The 17,925-nt window shown below is 37.8% G+C and overlaps 1 protein-coding gene across 1 annotated transcript in view; it reads right to left on the bottom strand.

The window, feature by feature from the left end:
- grik4 (glutamate receptor, ionotropic, kainate 4) overlaps window positions 1–17,925 on the bottom strand; it is a 331,077-nt gene that overhangs the window by 171,365 nt on the left and 141,787 nt on the right. Inside the window, exon 3 of the mRNA XM_084716969.1 lies at window positions 910–1,074. Within this exon, the coding sequence (XP_084573095.1) occupies window positions 910–1,074 (165 nt within the window). The remainder of the gene's footprint in view (window positions 1–909; window positions 1,075–17,925) is intronic.

Here is a 17,925-nt window from a genome sequence, read left to right as displayed (position 1 = left end):
TGAAAGTGGGAATGTGTCGTATTGAAAATCAATCCGCACACTTCTTGCAGTCGCTGTATATTGGTTGTTTTCTGCAGACACATACTGTGCTGTATTGATTTTGGATGATTTTCATTAAAAATTAAAAAACATGACCAATAAACACTGAGATGTGAGGCATCAAATCCCCACGCAGTCCACACACTGAATCACTGATACAACTGAAAACAAATACACACTCCTGCTTGTGTTAATCACTGTCAGTGAGTCAGCCTCAGTAATGCATTTGTCACATTTATGTGACAAATTACTGGAAATTTCATAATGATCCATTAAAAAAGATCCATAAACCTGTGTGCTGAAGGTCATCCATGTTTTGATATAGATTAAGTCATTTTACATTACATCGCCTCGTCCTTTTTTATAGAAAATGTTGTTTTGCTCTGTCCTGCCACGGCAGAATGAAGGTTGCCAATACATAAGAGAACAAAAATAGACATAAACATGCGGTTTGACTCCTGCAGCTTTCAAAATATGACAGCTCATTTTGCGTTCCTGTACCAGACCAGCCTGTCATCTATTTTCAATAATTTGTTTGCTTCTGTTTGACCAAAATATTGTTAAACCAGACAGACTTATCTCTGTGTACTTGGGGGGAAGAGTGAGACGGACTGAGTGAAAAGAAGACAGAAGGCCTGAATCGAAATGACAGGCTTGCTGATTTCAAAATGAAAACCCCCCCTTTTTATGTTGGTGTGATTGCTGACTGGACACAGCAGTGGCTCACATTTATTACTTTCTCCATATTTTTCTCTGACTCAACACAAACACTTATTGACCAGCAGACTCCCACATGAACAAACACACACATCAACATTTTCTTTTTGTCAGCCTTTAATTGGCATGTTGTACTTGTTACTTCTTACTTACTTGTTTCTCCCATCTCATATTCACTGTCTCTCAGCAGTTCAAAGATGTCCACCTCCAGCTTGCCAGTGGTTGAGCGGTTACTGTTCCTGTTGATGCTGTCTTTGGCCAGAGTGATGGCCAGACGCTCTCCTCTGCTGCACTCCATAGGGTCATCGAGGATGGCAGCTGAAAACAGAAAGGAAAAGACAGATGGGTTGTGAGGGTGAAAGAAAGAAAACTCTTTATTTTGATCTCCACTAGCTTCCAAAAGAGCAGCTGCTAATCTCTCTGGTGTCCAAATAACATTGTACAAAGACTGACAACACACAGACATAACAAAGACACACAAACAAATACTGACCATCAGTCTAATCCAATCCTACATATTAAAAGTGGAACCAAGCAATCAAAATATCAGTTAACTTAAACAATGCATGTGCAGAAGTTAAATCCCTAACACAACAAAATACAAAACATTAGGGAGGTATCCTATCAAGGCATTTTTTAAATTTTATTTATTTATTTTTGTGCTTTGAACACCACAAGTCGAGTGCCCTTTAGTTCCATTATACTGAAGAGAAAGTAGACATCTCTATGGATGATATCTAACTAAAAATTTTTCAATTCACACAAAAATAATCTAAACGTATATATAGCACTACAGGCCAGGGTAAAAAGTATGTGATGATTTTTTATGATTTTGGGGTGAACTGTTCCTTTAAGCTGTTCCACTAACACAATACTTGCACAGAGTGCAGAAGAAGCCCCAAACAGTTGATTTTCAAACAGAAACTACTATGTCGAAAAAAAGAAAAGAAAAAAAAGACGTGTGATTTTCTTTTCAGAGGCGGAACAAACCCTTCTGATCGAACCATATGAAGAATATAAAGGGGTCATCATGAAGAAAGGTCAATACTGCTGCAATTCACCAAGCGAGGGAGATGACAGACTTGATTCGTAAGTACCCACTGTCAGGCACCAGTAGCTTGGTAGAGTGACTGCCCCATATACCAAAGTTGAGTCCTCAAAGCCCCGAGTTCGATTTCAACTCATGGCCCTTTTGATGCATGTTATAATCTCTCCCTCTTTTCATGTTCATGTTTGGATGTACTATCTAAGAAAAAAAAAGCAACAAGTCCCAAAAGTAATTTAAAAAGTTATTCAAGCTTACTTATTGTTTTATTTGCAGATGTTTCTGCAAGACATGAGTCAGTGCCTATTCAAATTAACACTACCAATTACATAATCAGCTGCTTTTTCAAACATTTTCTCTTTCACCTGATGTCCATTTCATTTACAAGTGTCATCTGCTAATTGGCATTGAAAGTCAGACATTGGACTTGGAGGGCAAAAACTTAAAAAGTTGAAGCTGGGAATAAAGACCCTGAATAAGGATGTAGGCCTGAGTATAAATTTAAGGAGAGCAGAGGGTCATGATTTCAACTTAATGAGTGATTCAAAACAACTTTGGCACAAATTGCTTAAATATGTTTGCTTTTAAAGTATAGCAGTCCACCCTTATGCCAAATAACCTGTTGGCTATTAGACAGTAAAAGTAGTAGGACATGATTATCTTAATTCCTTTTTAATAATACATTCTTTGGAGCTAAAGTAAACACATAGATTCAAGGTCTTGAAGGAACTGTCTTTTGGGATTCTGTTTGCACTCACTGGAAATTTTTTGACACCCAGCTAAATTCAGCTTGACAGTTTAGCCTACCATGGAGGCAGTGGTATCAGTTACCATGGTTACTGAGCAGGGATTCTTATAAGCCCCAGTAATGGAACTGACTCATCACTTAAGTTAGCGAGAATAATCAAAATAAACCAGGCTTTTCCTTTACCCATCTTGATGTAAAACCCTCCAGGTGGAAATACTCCTGCGCTGTGGTCTCTCTCATTAGTTTTTGTTTAAATTATTTTTGAATAGATATTGTGATTTATGTAATGTGTGTAGGTAATGCATTCCACTGGCCCCAGGCACTATAAATGACTGAGTTTTTAAGATGATTTGTTTTTGGCTCAGGAAGTTCAACATGATCCATTGTGACAAGTATGATGATTACTCATTCATCCTGTCTGTACAAACTGTTCTGTAAGGAGGTCTGGTTCACCCTCTACTACTGCATTTCTCCCAACTACGAGAGGACCAGGTGTTAATTTCTGCTGAACAGTCAACCATGACAGACTGTGGTGTATCTTTGCAATATTAGTTTTAGAAAAACAGTGAAGAGCGTCTTGTGGGTCTATTGTGTGCAAGTTGGCTTTTGATAACCTCTCTTTTTTTGTTGCACAGGAACACAAAAACTTGCATTAGAGGACAAGTGCCTCTGTCACCTGCCTCCTAATTGATAGTGACATAGAAGCAGAGGCTTTAAAAAGAAAAAAAAAACAATAAGAAATAATCATCAACACTGGTAACACTCATGTTTTTTCAAACAAATAAGGACCAGGGCACCTATGTGACCAATGACCATTCATCACAGAAGCTGTGAGGACAGGCAATGTATTTAAAGCCTTTTTTTTCCTTTAGATCTGCAATAAAAGTCCAATCCACTGAAAGCTGCTCCCAAGGTACATGGATTTATTAGCACCAATACTTAGGTGACATTTTGTGCACACTGCTCTCCATTAATCTAGAGTGCCTACAGTGCCAGTATTGTTCTTAATAAATCCATACACTTTGGGAGCAGCTTTTAGTGTGTGCAATCTACTTTTGCTCTAAAAGAGAGAGTGCTATTTAATGTAAATATCTGATCTGTATGATAAAAGCTTGAAAGCTTAAAAGCTTCAAAATCTTGCACCTTTTCGGTTCCAAAATATTTTCAATAACACTGCAAAAATATAAATTCATAACATTCTGTTTACTGCAGCAAAAATGCATAGAAACATCTGTCGGTTATGTAGGGACTCCAGTCACTGCAATACCTTTTCAGAGATGCTACACTGCAAGTCCACTACACAATTAAATCAGTTTGCTACAGCAGCAGTAAAGAATGATGAGACAACATGTTATACTCAGAAATGATTTATACACATTCTATATGCAATAATGTATTTGTTCTATTAAGGTGTTATCAGTAAAAAAGGATGCCTGTCTTATTCAAGGCTTAGCTAAGCCAATTATAAAGGGAATGAATGTAGATAACACATTCTTCTGATCTTTATGGAGAAAAAAAAAAGTAATTCCACCACAATAAGACTGTAGAGATTGGTTATGACAAGGATTTTAATCACTCTGTACTACATGATAAGTGAGTAAAATATTTGTATGCATTCTCTGATTATAAAAAAAAGATATTCAGTATTCAGTAGATTCAACAGCTTAATATTTATTTTAAGATACATTCAGAAGGACTGGACAATGTAACTATTCTATTTTGATGTAACTTTTAAATCCTGGATTTATTCTGTGACTTTAAACTTCACAGAAATGATCATTATGTGAATTATGAAGGCTGAGTAGTTGTCAGTGGAGTTGTGTGAGGTACTTGTGTATTAGATGGCAGTCAGCATGCACCCTGTTTGGAGAAGCAGCTGGAGTAACAGTGCAGGAAGCTAAGTAATGTACTGCAGTGACAGCAGCAAAACATACTTTTTACCAAAAAATCAAACACTGCAAGTGTTCACAATATTTCGACTATTTTCAACATTTTCCCTTGCAATCAGAAAATGCAGTGGAGCTGCTGGTCTACCACCACCTTGATTGGCCAGTAAGTTTGTTTTACAGTGTTGCTTTGGTGTTTTAAGGGCTTAGTTCTGATACAAAGAAGTCACAGAATAATACAAACTAACCAACTGACACTAGCAGACCAGCAACTCCTGTGTTCTACAAGGTAAAATTACAATTTTTTCCAAAGGAGGAGGCTTTGAGGTGGCTTTAGAGAGAGCAATATGTTGCTTATATTACTTGAGTTTCCTGTTGGAGACCATGAATTGAGTTTTTCCAAGAAGGTTTCATCCTTGAACCCAACAACTCTATGCTACACATCAATACTCATCTCGGCCACAAAACTTCAATACTATTTCCAAGAGCTGGTCCTTTACTGACATGTAATGATATAAATATTTCACATCAACCACTTAATCATGTTTGAGCTCAACTACATCAGCAGGTATGAACAACCAACATTTATACAAGCTGTAACATACCCCTACAGGTCTGTGCTCAGGGAAGAAAAGAAAACACAATAAAAAGAACAGCAGATCTGAAAGCAGGCTTTCTATTTAACATAATTATACTGCGTTAGCACAAAGGTTCTCCAGTCAAAGAGATTACATTTATAGCTAAAGCAGAGGAAGGAGATAAAAGTAACCTACCCGTAAAAGTGTGAAATTAATATGGCACAAAAAAATACAATTAAGCACAACGTGGCTGAAAGGTAAATGTACTGAAGACTATCCATTAAAGAGAAAAACTGCAGGTGGAGTGCTGTAGCTTCAAGCCTAATCATGTCAGAATTGGATGTGCAGAGCTGGAACGTGTTTGAAATGACCTTTTCCCTGCTGATCACACATTTGAATAAACAGCTCGAGCTCGCAAAGATGCGACATATCCACTCATCTGATATCATCATGTAGCTACGGCACAGTGAGCCATTACCTACAACCAAATTACAATGCTTAGCTACAAAGCAGAGAGTAGCAGTTTAAAGGTCATCTGAGGGTGTACTCCCCTCTGTCTTTTTGAAAAGCTGTGAACAAAGAACATATTAATTTCTTTACACACTTAACTGACTCCCTCTTGATCACGTAAAGCTAACAACAGCTTAATATGATCTTTGGCATAGTATTTGGATAGTTTAATAAAATCAAAGGCACACATTCAATTAAAATTTTATGTATAGGGAGGCGAGGGAGATCTCTCTGCACTGAGCAATGAGCTTGAGCTGTAGTTGATGTGTTGTGCAAAGACTGATTTGTCAGGAGTGCAAAATGGTCTTTTTAGGATGAGCAGGTGTGTTCAAGGTAAGCAGTTACTACAGTCTGACATTTTTAGACTAGAGAGGACTGTTCATGGCTTCAATGTGTGTGGAAAATGTCTTGATCATCCATTATGATCAAACTTATACCATAAATGGCTTCAATACAATCATCATTAAGTATGGTTCCCACAGTGTTTCCCTTAAAGCAAGCACAGTCTTATGTTGGGAAATATGAGGCTTTACAAATTTCACATTTCTTAACACTCAAGTATGGAACCCAGCTTCATCAATATTCATTATTCAGCTCTCTGGACTACTCTCGGCCCGAGGATCAACACTTCAAATCCAAGGAAAACCCTGTGATGGAAATATATGTCGACACAGCAGCAAGTTTTAAATTAATGGTTTCACCATGATTTCTTGTCACGATCTTGACTAAAAATACTACGCCTCTGATGTGTAATTTGAGCATTGCCATGTCTTACATCCAAACATAGCACTGTTACATCCTTAGAATTTAAAGCTGCTAAAATCAATATCTTTACATTAATAATGGATCAAATGACTACATGTCCTGTACACAAAAGGGGTCGCCGCTCTCCACTAGTGAAAAACTCACAGAAAATTACTAATCGATTCTGCAGTCCCGCCTCAATTCTTGTTTTGATTTCATAGCTCACAGCTTTACTGTTCTGGTTCACTCTCACTGCTCTCATCTTCAGCCTTGTTTTCAGATGCATCAAGCAGCTTAATTTGAGCAAAACATCCTTAAAACAAAAATCGGTACTACCTGACCAACACCAAACAGCACAAAAGACAAACTTAGCCATCTGGAGCCTCAATACAAACTTCATAAGTCTGAAATCCTATCTTATTTCAATTTAGGATGACATTTAGGATTTTTGGTATCACAGAACCATGTTTCCTATTTACATCTTTTCTTAGGATAGGAAGAAATATTACAGAAGCATCCCAACTGAACAGTTAGGACTCTAAGTTAGGATGGCATAGAGCCTTTAAAATAGTTGTCAGAAATGGTTGCACCACTGTTGATACATCAGTATAGAAAAGTCAGTGAAGATAATAATAATAATAATAACATGATTGAAAGGCTACTCAAACCCCATGATGCTTTAAATTTCCCACACCATGTATTAATGGGTACATATCAGCTGCCAAGACAATATATTTTAAATTTGATCTGTGGCCTCTGTCCGTTCAGATCCTTATAATTGCCAAGAAAACTTCCCCAAAAGATGGTGTTTCCTCTCCTCCATGACACAATTCCTCTGACTCAAAGCTAAAATTGAACGCCCACCTTGTCTTGTCCATTCTCAAGCTTAGCCAGTGACAAGGAAAGTGAGACAGCTGTTGTCACGGATACAGGCAGTCTCGTGTACATTTTAAAAACAGATACAGATATGACAAGACAAGCACCCAGTGAAGAATCAAGTTTACATCTTTAGTTAGGACAAAAATAAGATTTGAGGTCTGAGATAGGATAGTACAAATCCATGTTTTTAGGAATTGCTCCTGTAATCGGAAGATGGGACTCATTCCTATTTTGAAATGAAGATAGGACAGGCACTCAGGACATCTGTATGTAATGAGGCCCCAGATGATGAAAACAGGGGAACATTTAGCAGCTAAAGACCCAGATATTTCCCTCGGGAGTTGGTGGAAAGCAAAATAGAGCTAAAAGGGAGATAATTTTGAATTTTGAAATTTGTCAGCTGGGCAGCTGCAACAGTTAATTAAAATAATAAGAAATAGCAGTGATGCTATATATCTCCTTGATATTCAAGTAAGCCACTATTTGCCATCAAGTTTGCCACATCAAACTTAAAAAGTTAACAATATCAGAGTAGTGTTTACAGCTTGTTTCCAACCTTTCAAAGTGATTAAAAAATATTTCAGTTTGAACATAGCTATCAAGGCTCAGTAGCTATATTTCCACTTATATTTCTGACCCATGGGACAGGCAACGCATGGAAATGCTAAGGGCACCAACCATCCATATGGGTGCCCCAAATGAAAAAAAAAAATCACTTTTATTATTTTTTACTAAAACTATTTTAATGGGCTACAATTACTTCACAGGATTGTGTCGTGTGTGCAGGGCTGTTTATATGTGCCAAGAACAGAACTTCTGTGAAACCAGTGAAATCAGAACGTATACGAGAAATGACATTTTATTTCTCTGATTCACTGGGGTTCTCACTACTAGTGCTCCCTCACCTTATTCAGTCTCTGCCATGATCACTGCTGTCACCTGGTGGAAGAGTTATCTGAACTAGAGACTGACACAGATGGTGAAATTATTACCATCAGGAATATATTGTGTCAAAAAAGATCAAAGCCTTCCAGTGTCGAGGAAATAAAAAGAAGAAGAGAAGCAAAAGGCAAATTGGGAAAAAGACAGCAGTCCAAACTAAGAATGCTACACAACACATTAGGTATAACACTCCATGTTAAATGACAATAAGCTTACAACAACATAGAGATAGAAAGAGGTATTCAGGAATTGTTTTCAGGCCAAGTCATATAATAATATTTGCTAGTATGGCCACAACTGAGAATATCCGGTATTAGAGTAGAAACAGCTTTTTTGTCAGGTGAGTTGGTATTATAACTTATTCATGAGAGGAAGAAATATAATACTAAAGGTTTTGTGTCTGCTGTCATAAAATGCACACTGTTCCCTATGATGTCTGACTCTGAGGACATTTCACTGTCTTTCTATACCGTAACTTTCTGACTGACTTTCTCCTTTCACTCATAAACATCTCTTTCGTCACTTTTGTGTTGACATGTCATGTCTCTTCCGTCAGTCACTCCGCTTTATCGTCTGTTTCTCAGTCATTTCATTTGAGAAAAAAAATCCTTGACAAGAAATGCATTGTGTAATATCACAAATCTGCATCAAAAATATCAATAAAATGTAGTGAATCATAAGTCAAATGCTTTCAACACATGCAGATCTATTCACAGGAGTAGGTGTATGTATACTGAATGAAACTGACATGTCTTTGTCTCACAGGAGCTGACATTTGGGAGTGGTCAATACATGACAGCTGGCAAACAAGCAAGGTTGTTTTCACACGGGGAAAACATGAGCTGGCCTATGATCCATCGACACCAATCAATGAGTAGCCCGGAGGTGAACTGAGGCGTTGTGCGCAGTGGACTGTGGAAGAGAGGCTCGGTGAAAAGTAGGTATGAAATTAGAATTCCACTGAGATAAAGGCGCGTAGCACAGGAAAATTATCTCATGAGGCCTTTTAGCATCTCTCACAGATGTTATCCTTTTGTAAACATGTCAACCTCTGGCTGATTTTAATCACAACACCCTTGGAACATTAGAGACAAACAGAACCAAAACATTATATATACAAACTGTGCAAACTTTGTTAACCATGTCATTAACAACATTAATGCTGTCTACAAGATCGAGACAGTTACCTGGAGCAATGCAATATTGTCACCTTTGTTTGAAACACAATTACACACCTCTTCTTCCAAATTCAGATACACACTTCTAGCGTACACATATGTACACAGATGCCATTATCAGGCATGCAAACTTGGCACCTTTAGGCAGAAATGAAAGCCGAAAAATATCTGCCAATTACCAATGTTAATGTCAAGGTTTACAACTAAACGCCTAAAAGGCTAAACGTTAATTCTCATGCATTATTATTAAAGGACCAATATGTAACAACTGTGCATCAAAAAATGAGTACAGTGGTTCAAATAGAGAGTTGGAGTCATGGACGGTATAATAAATAGATCGAAATCCTATTTAATATATGATGTATGGCTGAGGCGAGTTGATTCCCCCACCCTCTACTTCCCAGACTCAAAGAGGTCAGGCAGACTGAAGGAAGGCAAGCAAGATGAGAGCAACATTTTAATTTGACAATAACAAGTGATGATGAGTCCTACACTGTAAGTCGATTAGCTGTTTGTATTTGAACTCTAATTTAATGTGAAACAGGCAAACAATAACACAAGTTACGGGCTGGAATGAAAATTTCAAAGGAGAACCATTAAAATTTAGTATTGAATATTTTACTTCTCCAAAATGAGAAAAAGAAAAATCTGCAGGCAGGCATAACCCAGGATACCCCTGGTGGGGTTTTCTCTTCTCATTAGTGGTGTTCCATATCACACTGTTAATGATGTATCGTTATATTTTTTATGTTAATAATGTTATGTTATCATGATAATGGCAATATTTCAACTTGCTGACACAATAATGTCACACACAGTCACAACAAGTGTGGCGGAAAGCAAAAGTATTGAAAGTGTGAAAGTCATTTTGGAACAAAATCAGATGCTCACTGTAAGAAGAGCAAGAAGACTGTAACAGCAAAATGGGGCAATATAACAAACTAATTCCACCATCTCAAGCAGAGGCACCCACTTAAATACAATGAGAGCCAAAAATCCTCCAAGGAAAGCTCAACAGCAAGTTCTAAAACAAAACAATTTTTTAGTATATTGTCACATTGCCAAGCATATTATTATTGCAGAATACCCTGAAATATTGTGATATTAACTTGAGGAACATATTGGCCACCCCTACCTCTCATGCATCCTTCACATCTGTTTTCTGCCCTAAGAGCCAGTTTGCATGACTGTCATTTTTATCCGTGTTTACAGCCTGTAATGCATCCATCCTTCACATGGTATTTACAATAAAGCAGCATGTATTAAGGCTAAAACTTCCTGCAGTTTTCTCTTGTTTCTCCTGTGCGTTCGTTCTGAAATGACAAATCACAGGAGATCGGTAGGTCTGTGAACAGTGTGTTTTCAGAGAGAACTGAAGAATTGCTGCTAAATGTAAGTCAGAATCAATGCATTTGGCCTTTTGTAATACATAAAAGGATGGTCCAAACACAGGCTTGCATTGCCTGAGGAGCGATGATTTTTGTGATATAAGCATACAGCAGCTGGAAGTGTCTCTGGAAAGTGGCAGTCAGGGGTAAAAAACTCATTATCCGTTTGAAGGATCTGTGGGCTTCTCTATTAACTCAATGACTGCATCTCTCTTTCCATCAGACCAAGTGCTAAATGCAGATCAAATGAACTTGCTCTTGACCAACTGTACGAGGCAATTAATGGTAATGTGCTCTCCAATTCGTGGGCTTTGCTTGGGGGAGAAGCCATTACCTGATAGGGAGAGGGGGGAAAGAGTTCAGAGGGACTTGGCCTTTGATCAAATAAATGCTTTGAAAGAATATGGATACTGTAAAATGATTTAACACAGTTGTCATTTGAATGGGAAATCAACGGTTTCTATTTAAAATCATACACTTTGCTAAGCTACAAGTGCAAATATATGTGCTCTCAGTAGTTATTATTACCTTGAGCGACTGCCCCCCTTGCCTCAGGTGATTGAGAAATAAGACTCAATAGAGAATGAGGATTGAACGCACTAATGCAAAACATTAGTGCGTTCATGGAACCAGATGTGATGAATTGTTCAAATATCAACATATGAAATTGCAGTAACTAAACTTCTGCTATTTTATGGCCCAATTCAAACTACACAAAGTTTAAAGTTTAAAGTTATTACAGACATCTGTTCAGACATGTTCCAGGATTCCTCTGGTGAAATAACTCATCCATCTATTCACATATATTGAGGATTTTTGCCAGGATTTTCTGAGACTGAGTGTATGTTTTATTCAAGACATTAGCCTCTTTGTTCTTCTGTTTTAGATGGTGGAAAAATCAAGACTCCCACTTTTCACTTTGTATTATCTTTTTCCTCAAACATTGCTCTCAAATGTCTTGACACAAATTACAGTGAACGACTGACATTGATTTTATTTTTAACTGTAATCATGAGAAATCAGGCAGCTCAAATCAAACACCTGTTTCTCAAATTACATCAAACACTGACTTACTGACTTATGTGGGCCTCTAAATTATTGCTCAACGACGTACAACTCTGCTACAAATACCTCATACACATATAAGCACAGGACCTGTCACTGGCTTGTGTACAGGGCTGGGATGATGCGCTTATCTCCCAGTTTAATACTACCACGATAATTGGGTGCCGATTTTCAAGTATTACATTTCCATATTATGATTTATTGAGATTTGTGTTTGCTTCTTTAACACTATTACTGCTCGTTAACATTTACACTGAGACTAAGACTTTTGCCTATATCGTGAGTGATACCAACAACAATATGCAGTACATTTCATGTCAGTCAGTCTATTGAAGTTTTATTTCAGCAGCAGCATTGCTATACAGCATGTAAACTTTTTTTGTTTTAACTTTTTGAGGTAAACTGTATTAAGCTGTTCCTGCTCAGCAAGCAAGTGCCACAAGAAAATAATACATAAAATAAGATAATAGTGTTTTGACCCTTTGAGGCTGCTGTAGGTCTTCAATGTGAAGTGCTGAAGCCAGAGTAATAAATTGAGGTAGTAATGTGAACTAAACAGCTATTGGTTTATTTCCACAGGGCATAGGAAATATATGCCTGAAAGTATGCGCATATGTGTTGTTTTACATTAAGCATGTACATAAACAGATAACTAAAATAGATCACGTTGTTAAGGTAAGATCAGTAGGATTATTTAGATCAATTACATTAATTGTAATTCTGTATGTGTTAGAATCATACTTTAAAGATCAATTTTTTCTCCCACCTGTCATTTTTTAACATTTTTCGGTTCGTTCTAACACCATGTTAGCATCTTCTCAGTTGATCATCCTTCAGAAATAAATCCACCATGTGTGATGCACAAATGTGAACAAGCATCTGATGAGGAGAGCAGACTGTCTGTTTAAAAGCATCTTTCTAGAGTCCCATGATGGACGTTAATAATTACAGTGTTTACAGATTTTATTTTGAGTGACTCTGGATAATTCATGTGGGGTTGTTTTAGGTCTGGAATCTGCAAGGAAAACTGGAAAAGCAGCAGACAAATGAATCAAGTAGTGACATGAAGACACAAATTGATCACCTCAAGTGCTCTTCTTTAGCAAGCTTCTTATCGAGTCTTTAGATTATTCATTGAAAATGCTCCTTCCCCCATATTCTGGCATCGACTTCCACTTTAGCAACTTCATTAGAGGTCTGCTTGTTTTGTTGTAGCTGGCTGATTAGTCCATCCTATCGTGTTCAGGAGGGATCAGATTTGTTTTTCCTGAAAACATGCCAACACACAGAAACAGAGCTGTGTACTAATGCAGGTTTGCATAGGGCTTAATGACAGCATAAAACAGGAAGCCACTATAGACTGGGCCGTGCACTTGGATGCCCTTTAAAAGCACAAAATAACAAAGCAGCTCATTAGCTCATCAAACTCTCCTGTGGGACTCTCTGGCCCTTATCACTGTCACTGCCGTCCTGTCTTTTTTTTCCTCCTGGTTTAATATATCAGATTTTATTCACTGGTTTATGTATCAACCGTTGGGAAATTCAAATCTAAATCTTACAGACATTACTTGGAAAACCTGATCTGATTTTAATGGAAACCATAACACTCAATCGCTCAATAAAGACCTCCACCACTGCTACGTACACACGCATCACACTCTGTGCGTAGGGCACCAAGTGCCACCGGGAGCACAGAGACAGCTTCTCACAGATCTACCTACTGCATTAATCAACTCAGCAGGGACAACCTTGTCCTCAGCTGACATTACTGTCTTTCAGAAATTGTAGTGGACTTAGAGTGAAGGTACTGGTATCATATGAAACTAGAGGACCTAAGGCATCCATTAGTATGGAATATGGCTAAATAATTCTCCAAGGCTAAAATAAATAGGCTAAATTTTGACCAGGAAAAAAGTGGCATGGTCATTTTCAAAACAATCCCCTGACCTCTGACCTCAAGATAAGTGAATAAATAGAGAGGTCTCCCCTTTATAGACATGTTTACTTTAGGCTAATCCCATAATATGCAGATTTTGCATAAATGTGTTATTTTAATCTATTCTAAAAATGATAAAGTTTGTCCCTAAACAGTTTTAAAATTACACACAAATAGGGTATGACTGGAAAGCTGAGACTGTGGTGATGTTAGTCCCCACAGTAACCATTTCACTGTAGTGATGCCATTGACTTCACTGCATAAAATGTGACCTCTGGGATAATCACAGCCTCATGTAATTTCACAACCACAAAACCAAAGACCTGGGACATTCAGAAGATATATGGCTTTCCTAGGTATAGTGAGAAAATGGCCAGCAGTGACCCTGAGCAAATTTGAAGGTCATGGACCTCACAATCTGAAAACCTCAGCACCTCCATCCAATTGCCTTTTAGTTCAATTGGTCGGCAGGTTTAGGGTTATTAAAATAATAGTTATTTGTTTGTTGTTTTTTTTTCCCTGTAAGTGGTCAGAGGCAGAAATGTCAAGGATATGTCAGTAAACAGTACTTTACAATATTATCTCTTTTATTTTTAAATAACAGGTCAGTCTTCACTTTCATCAAAGACGGTTAGACACACACATACGTACACACATACCAAGCTCTTGAAAAACACATAATTTGAAATGCACTCATCCAGATGCAAACAGCGTTCCCCTTTCATTTCAAAGACATAATTAGTGAGGCTTGATTCCTGCTGTGATTTTCTTTTTTTAATCCATGTAAACAACAGTTGTAAATCAACAACTCAACTAATTTGGTATCTTCAACATTCTATAAACAACATTTCTCATTTATTTGATGGTTGTTTTGACATTCATTAATTATCAGAGACACTAAAAGGCTAGCACAGCCTTTTCAGCTTCAGACATTCTCTGTTTGTGAGTGTGTGAATGCGTGTGCATGTACCTGTGTGTGTGCCTAAACACCCATGCACTTGTGCATGTCAGCAGAAGAAAATGCTGTGTGTCATGCTTGTCTAATAGCTGTTTCATACACTTGGAGCAGCATGACTGCGAACTATACCACAGCCAATCTGTCTGCTTGTCTGACTGCATGGCAAATGGAATTGCTAGTTCCACACTTTAATCAATCTCATCCGCAAGCCCTGTGGTGTGCACCACTGAAGGAAACGGAGGTGCTATCTTACATAATTAGAGAACCTCACTCACGGAAGATCTAGCGACAAGGAACTGATTTCCTGGTGTCACATAATGTAATTATAGCCCCCACACACCTGTCATAATGTGAGCAAGTGGACCGATGTATTAAGTCTCCTTAGTCTGAGGCTGCATGCTAACACCAGCTCCACTGGCCTGTAAAACTTCTGACAGTCGTTTCAGTTAATGCATATTTAGCCTGCAGTTTATTCATCTTCTGTTGTCAAATGGTGGTCATACGGGTGGGGAAATAGTTAGGAAGGCCCATAAACATAGATATCAATGGGACGCAGTCAATAATTATGATAATTGGCGCTGAAATTGCCATTTTTGTGATTAAGAGGAAGCCTTTTATAGGGTCCCTCTGGGCCTGCGGTTGTAAAAGCCATCAACAGAGAAGCGCATGAGGGACCGCTGCCTTTGTGTTCCAACTTCCTTGTGCACAGGACCTGCGAGGGGTGATGACAAAGAGTGAATGGCAACATTGAGATAAAGATATGATAATTAGAGAACTGTAATCTTACAGTTCTTGATGGTTTCTGACAGCATTTCTCTGCAGACCAACCTTTGCCACATTGGCTGAGACAAGAGGGACATTAAAGAATAAAGCCTCTGATGTTGCCCTCACACTTGCCAGGTCAACTAATTAGCACATACCCTCACCATTATACCAATGTAAGCGACACAGTAATGATGGTTGTAAAGCATTACAGACGATGGATTTTTCAAATAGTGAAGCACCAGTGTCACCCTGTAAAACTGATCAACGTGGCTGTGAAATGTTTGTCATTTTCATGGACAGGGTCATTAAATTTCAGCCATAATTATCAGTCATTTTAATTTTAATTTTTTATTGATCATGAGACGTAGCCTATTTAATAGCATTTCATTTTCAAAAATAACATGATCACAATAACATTTACTATACAGAACAAACTTAGAGATGAATGCATTCATAAAGGCATGGAGACCAAGTGGTCACTTTTCATGTCAGCAGTGGAGGTCTGCTGTCCACACGAGGCACTTTTGCTGATAAATGCAGTTTTGTCTTTTATCCTCCCCCATATCAGTCCCTCTTTTGTTTCTCGTTGTTTATCAGCCGTACCATAATCGCTTGGCTCAGTGTTGCCAGCTTAACAACTTTCTCATTAGATTTAGAGACTTTTCAGACCCTCTTAGTGACTTATTTTTTAGATATTCTCATGCTGTTCAGAGTAATGTAGTCCACTGCTCTCTGAGTCCACTTTGAGTTTGTTTGGTCCCTTAATGTCTGATGACAGATCATTGTCATTTTATGATTTAGTACAGTAAATATATTACATATTTCTTATTTAATCTGTGACAGACCACCTTCAGAACAGGACCACTCTGTCTCATGTATTCACAATTTCTAAAAAAAAACAAGGTTATGTCAGTGAAAATGACAGAGGGATGGGAAGAGAGACTACACACTGTAAGTCTGTGTCCCAGAATACACTGCTCTGAGGTAGTGCATGATGAGACAAGGTGATGACAGCTGTCTCAGATAATAATCGCTGGTTGCATGTGTAATATGCAAGTGTTACCGCAGTGTGTATTCTCTTGTGTGCACTTTACATGTCATCTTGTACACATTGCGTGTTTGTACATCAAGTACACAGCATATATTTACAATGTATGACTGGAGGCTCATTTCACTCAGGGGAATAATGAGCAGAGGGTCTTATCCAACATGTCTGTGAGACAGGACTCTTGGGAAGGTGGGTGCATTGTGTGTGTGTGTGTGCATTGTATGCATTTGTGTCTTGGGAATAATTGTTTATATAACGCCACTCTCTATGTAATTTCTGCTTCACTTCAGCTTATTACTTGGCACCACTGCAGCGTCATGCAGCTTTAGAACAACAGCTAGCCAAGTGCAAATATACATCTAGCTGATGCAGTATCACAGAGGCTTCAGGAGCTGCAGAATCTGCTGAGGTTTATGCAGAAACATCAGGAAAGGCAGCCGCAACTTTTAACAGCTTCTTTTACTGATACAGATATTCCAGGAGTTCTTAAACTTTTTCTGCTTGAGACCCAAAAGAGGAAACTGGTGTCTACCTGGTACCAAAACTTACAGAAATACATCATCAATTAACATCTACATTTATAAACTGATAAAGAACACAATAAACTTTGAATGTAAAATGTATATGAAATGTATCTGTTTAATTATAAAAGTACATCCCAGCAATAAATAAATTTGCTGAGTATAATGTTAAGTTTCTCACTACCACATGGCAAACTTGCACTGTCTACAAAAATGCTTGAGAGTATTTAATTTGAAACAGATAAATCATTGAGCTTGTATTAACAGTGTAATGGAGTAACTTTAATGGGGAGCAGATCAAAACAAGGCTTCGTGCTACAATCTCAATTCCCAAAAAGTTGGGATGTTGTGTGAAAGGTAAATTAAAAAAAGCATGCAATGATTTGCAAATCCTTTTCAACTTATTTTCAGTTGAGCACAGTACAAAACAATATTTAATGTTCAAACTGACAATGGCAACAAAAGACTGGGAAAGTCTCCTGTGGCAAATGTTATTAAAGGGTTGACATAGCTGAGAACTGCTTATTGTCTCTCATTCCACACTGCCTCTCACTATGTGAGGAAATATGGTATACATTTTACTCTGCTAATTGCCGATCAAATGAAAATTAGTCTGAGAAATGCTGCAATATTCAACCCAAAATCCAGTTAAACACAGGATCAAACACAACATAATAAATCAAACGACTATACAATAAAGAAAAAGACTGAACATTTGAAGAGGTCTCCCTATCTTTTATTTTTCTTGTTTGCAATTAAAACAGCTGCAAAGCAGAAGTACCTTGCATAGCAATGATAATTCATTTAACAAGCAGAAAGATGCAAAGACACCATGGGATGACAGGCTTGAGCTTGTATACTAAATACTGTGAGAAAGAAAACAATTAGAATATTTGGCAAGTGTTATATTTGGCACAAATACATAGGGACTGCAGATGGTTGAAATGCTGCAGATGTTGACATGAAGTACTACAGATC

Source organism: Lutjanus erythropterus, chromosome 4, assembly GCF_056507025.1.
Source record: "Lutjanus erythropterus isolate fLutEry1 chromosome 4, fLutEry1.hap2, whole genome shotgun sequence".
In the NCBI taxonomy this organism is placed as follows: Eukaryota; Metazoa; Chordata; class Actinopteri; order Lutjaniformes; family Lutjanidae; genus Lutjanus; species Lutjanus erythropterus.
Note: the sequence above shows the minus strand (reverse complement) of the source record. Positions and strands in the feature narration are given on the sequence as shown.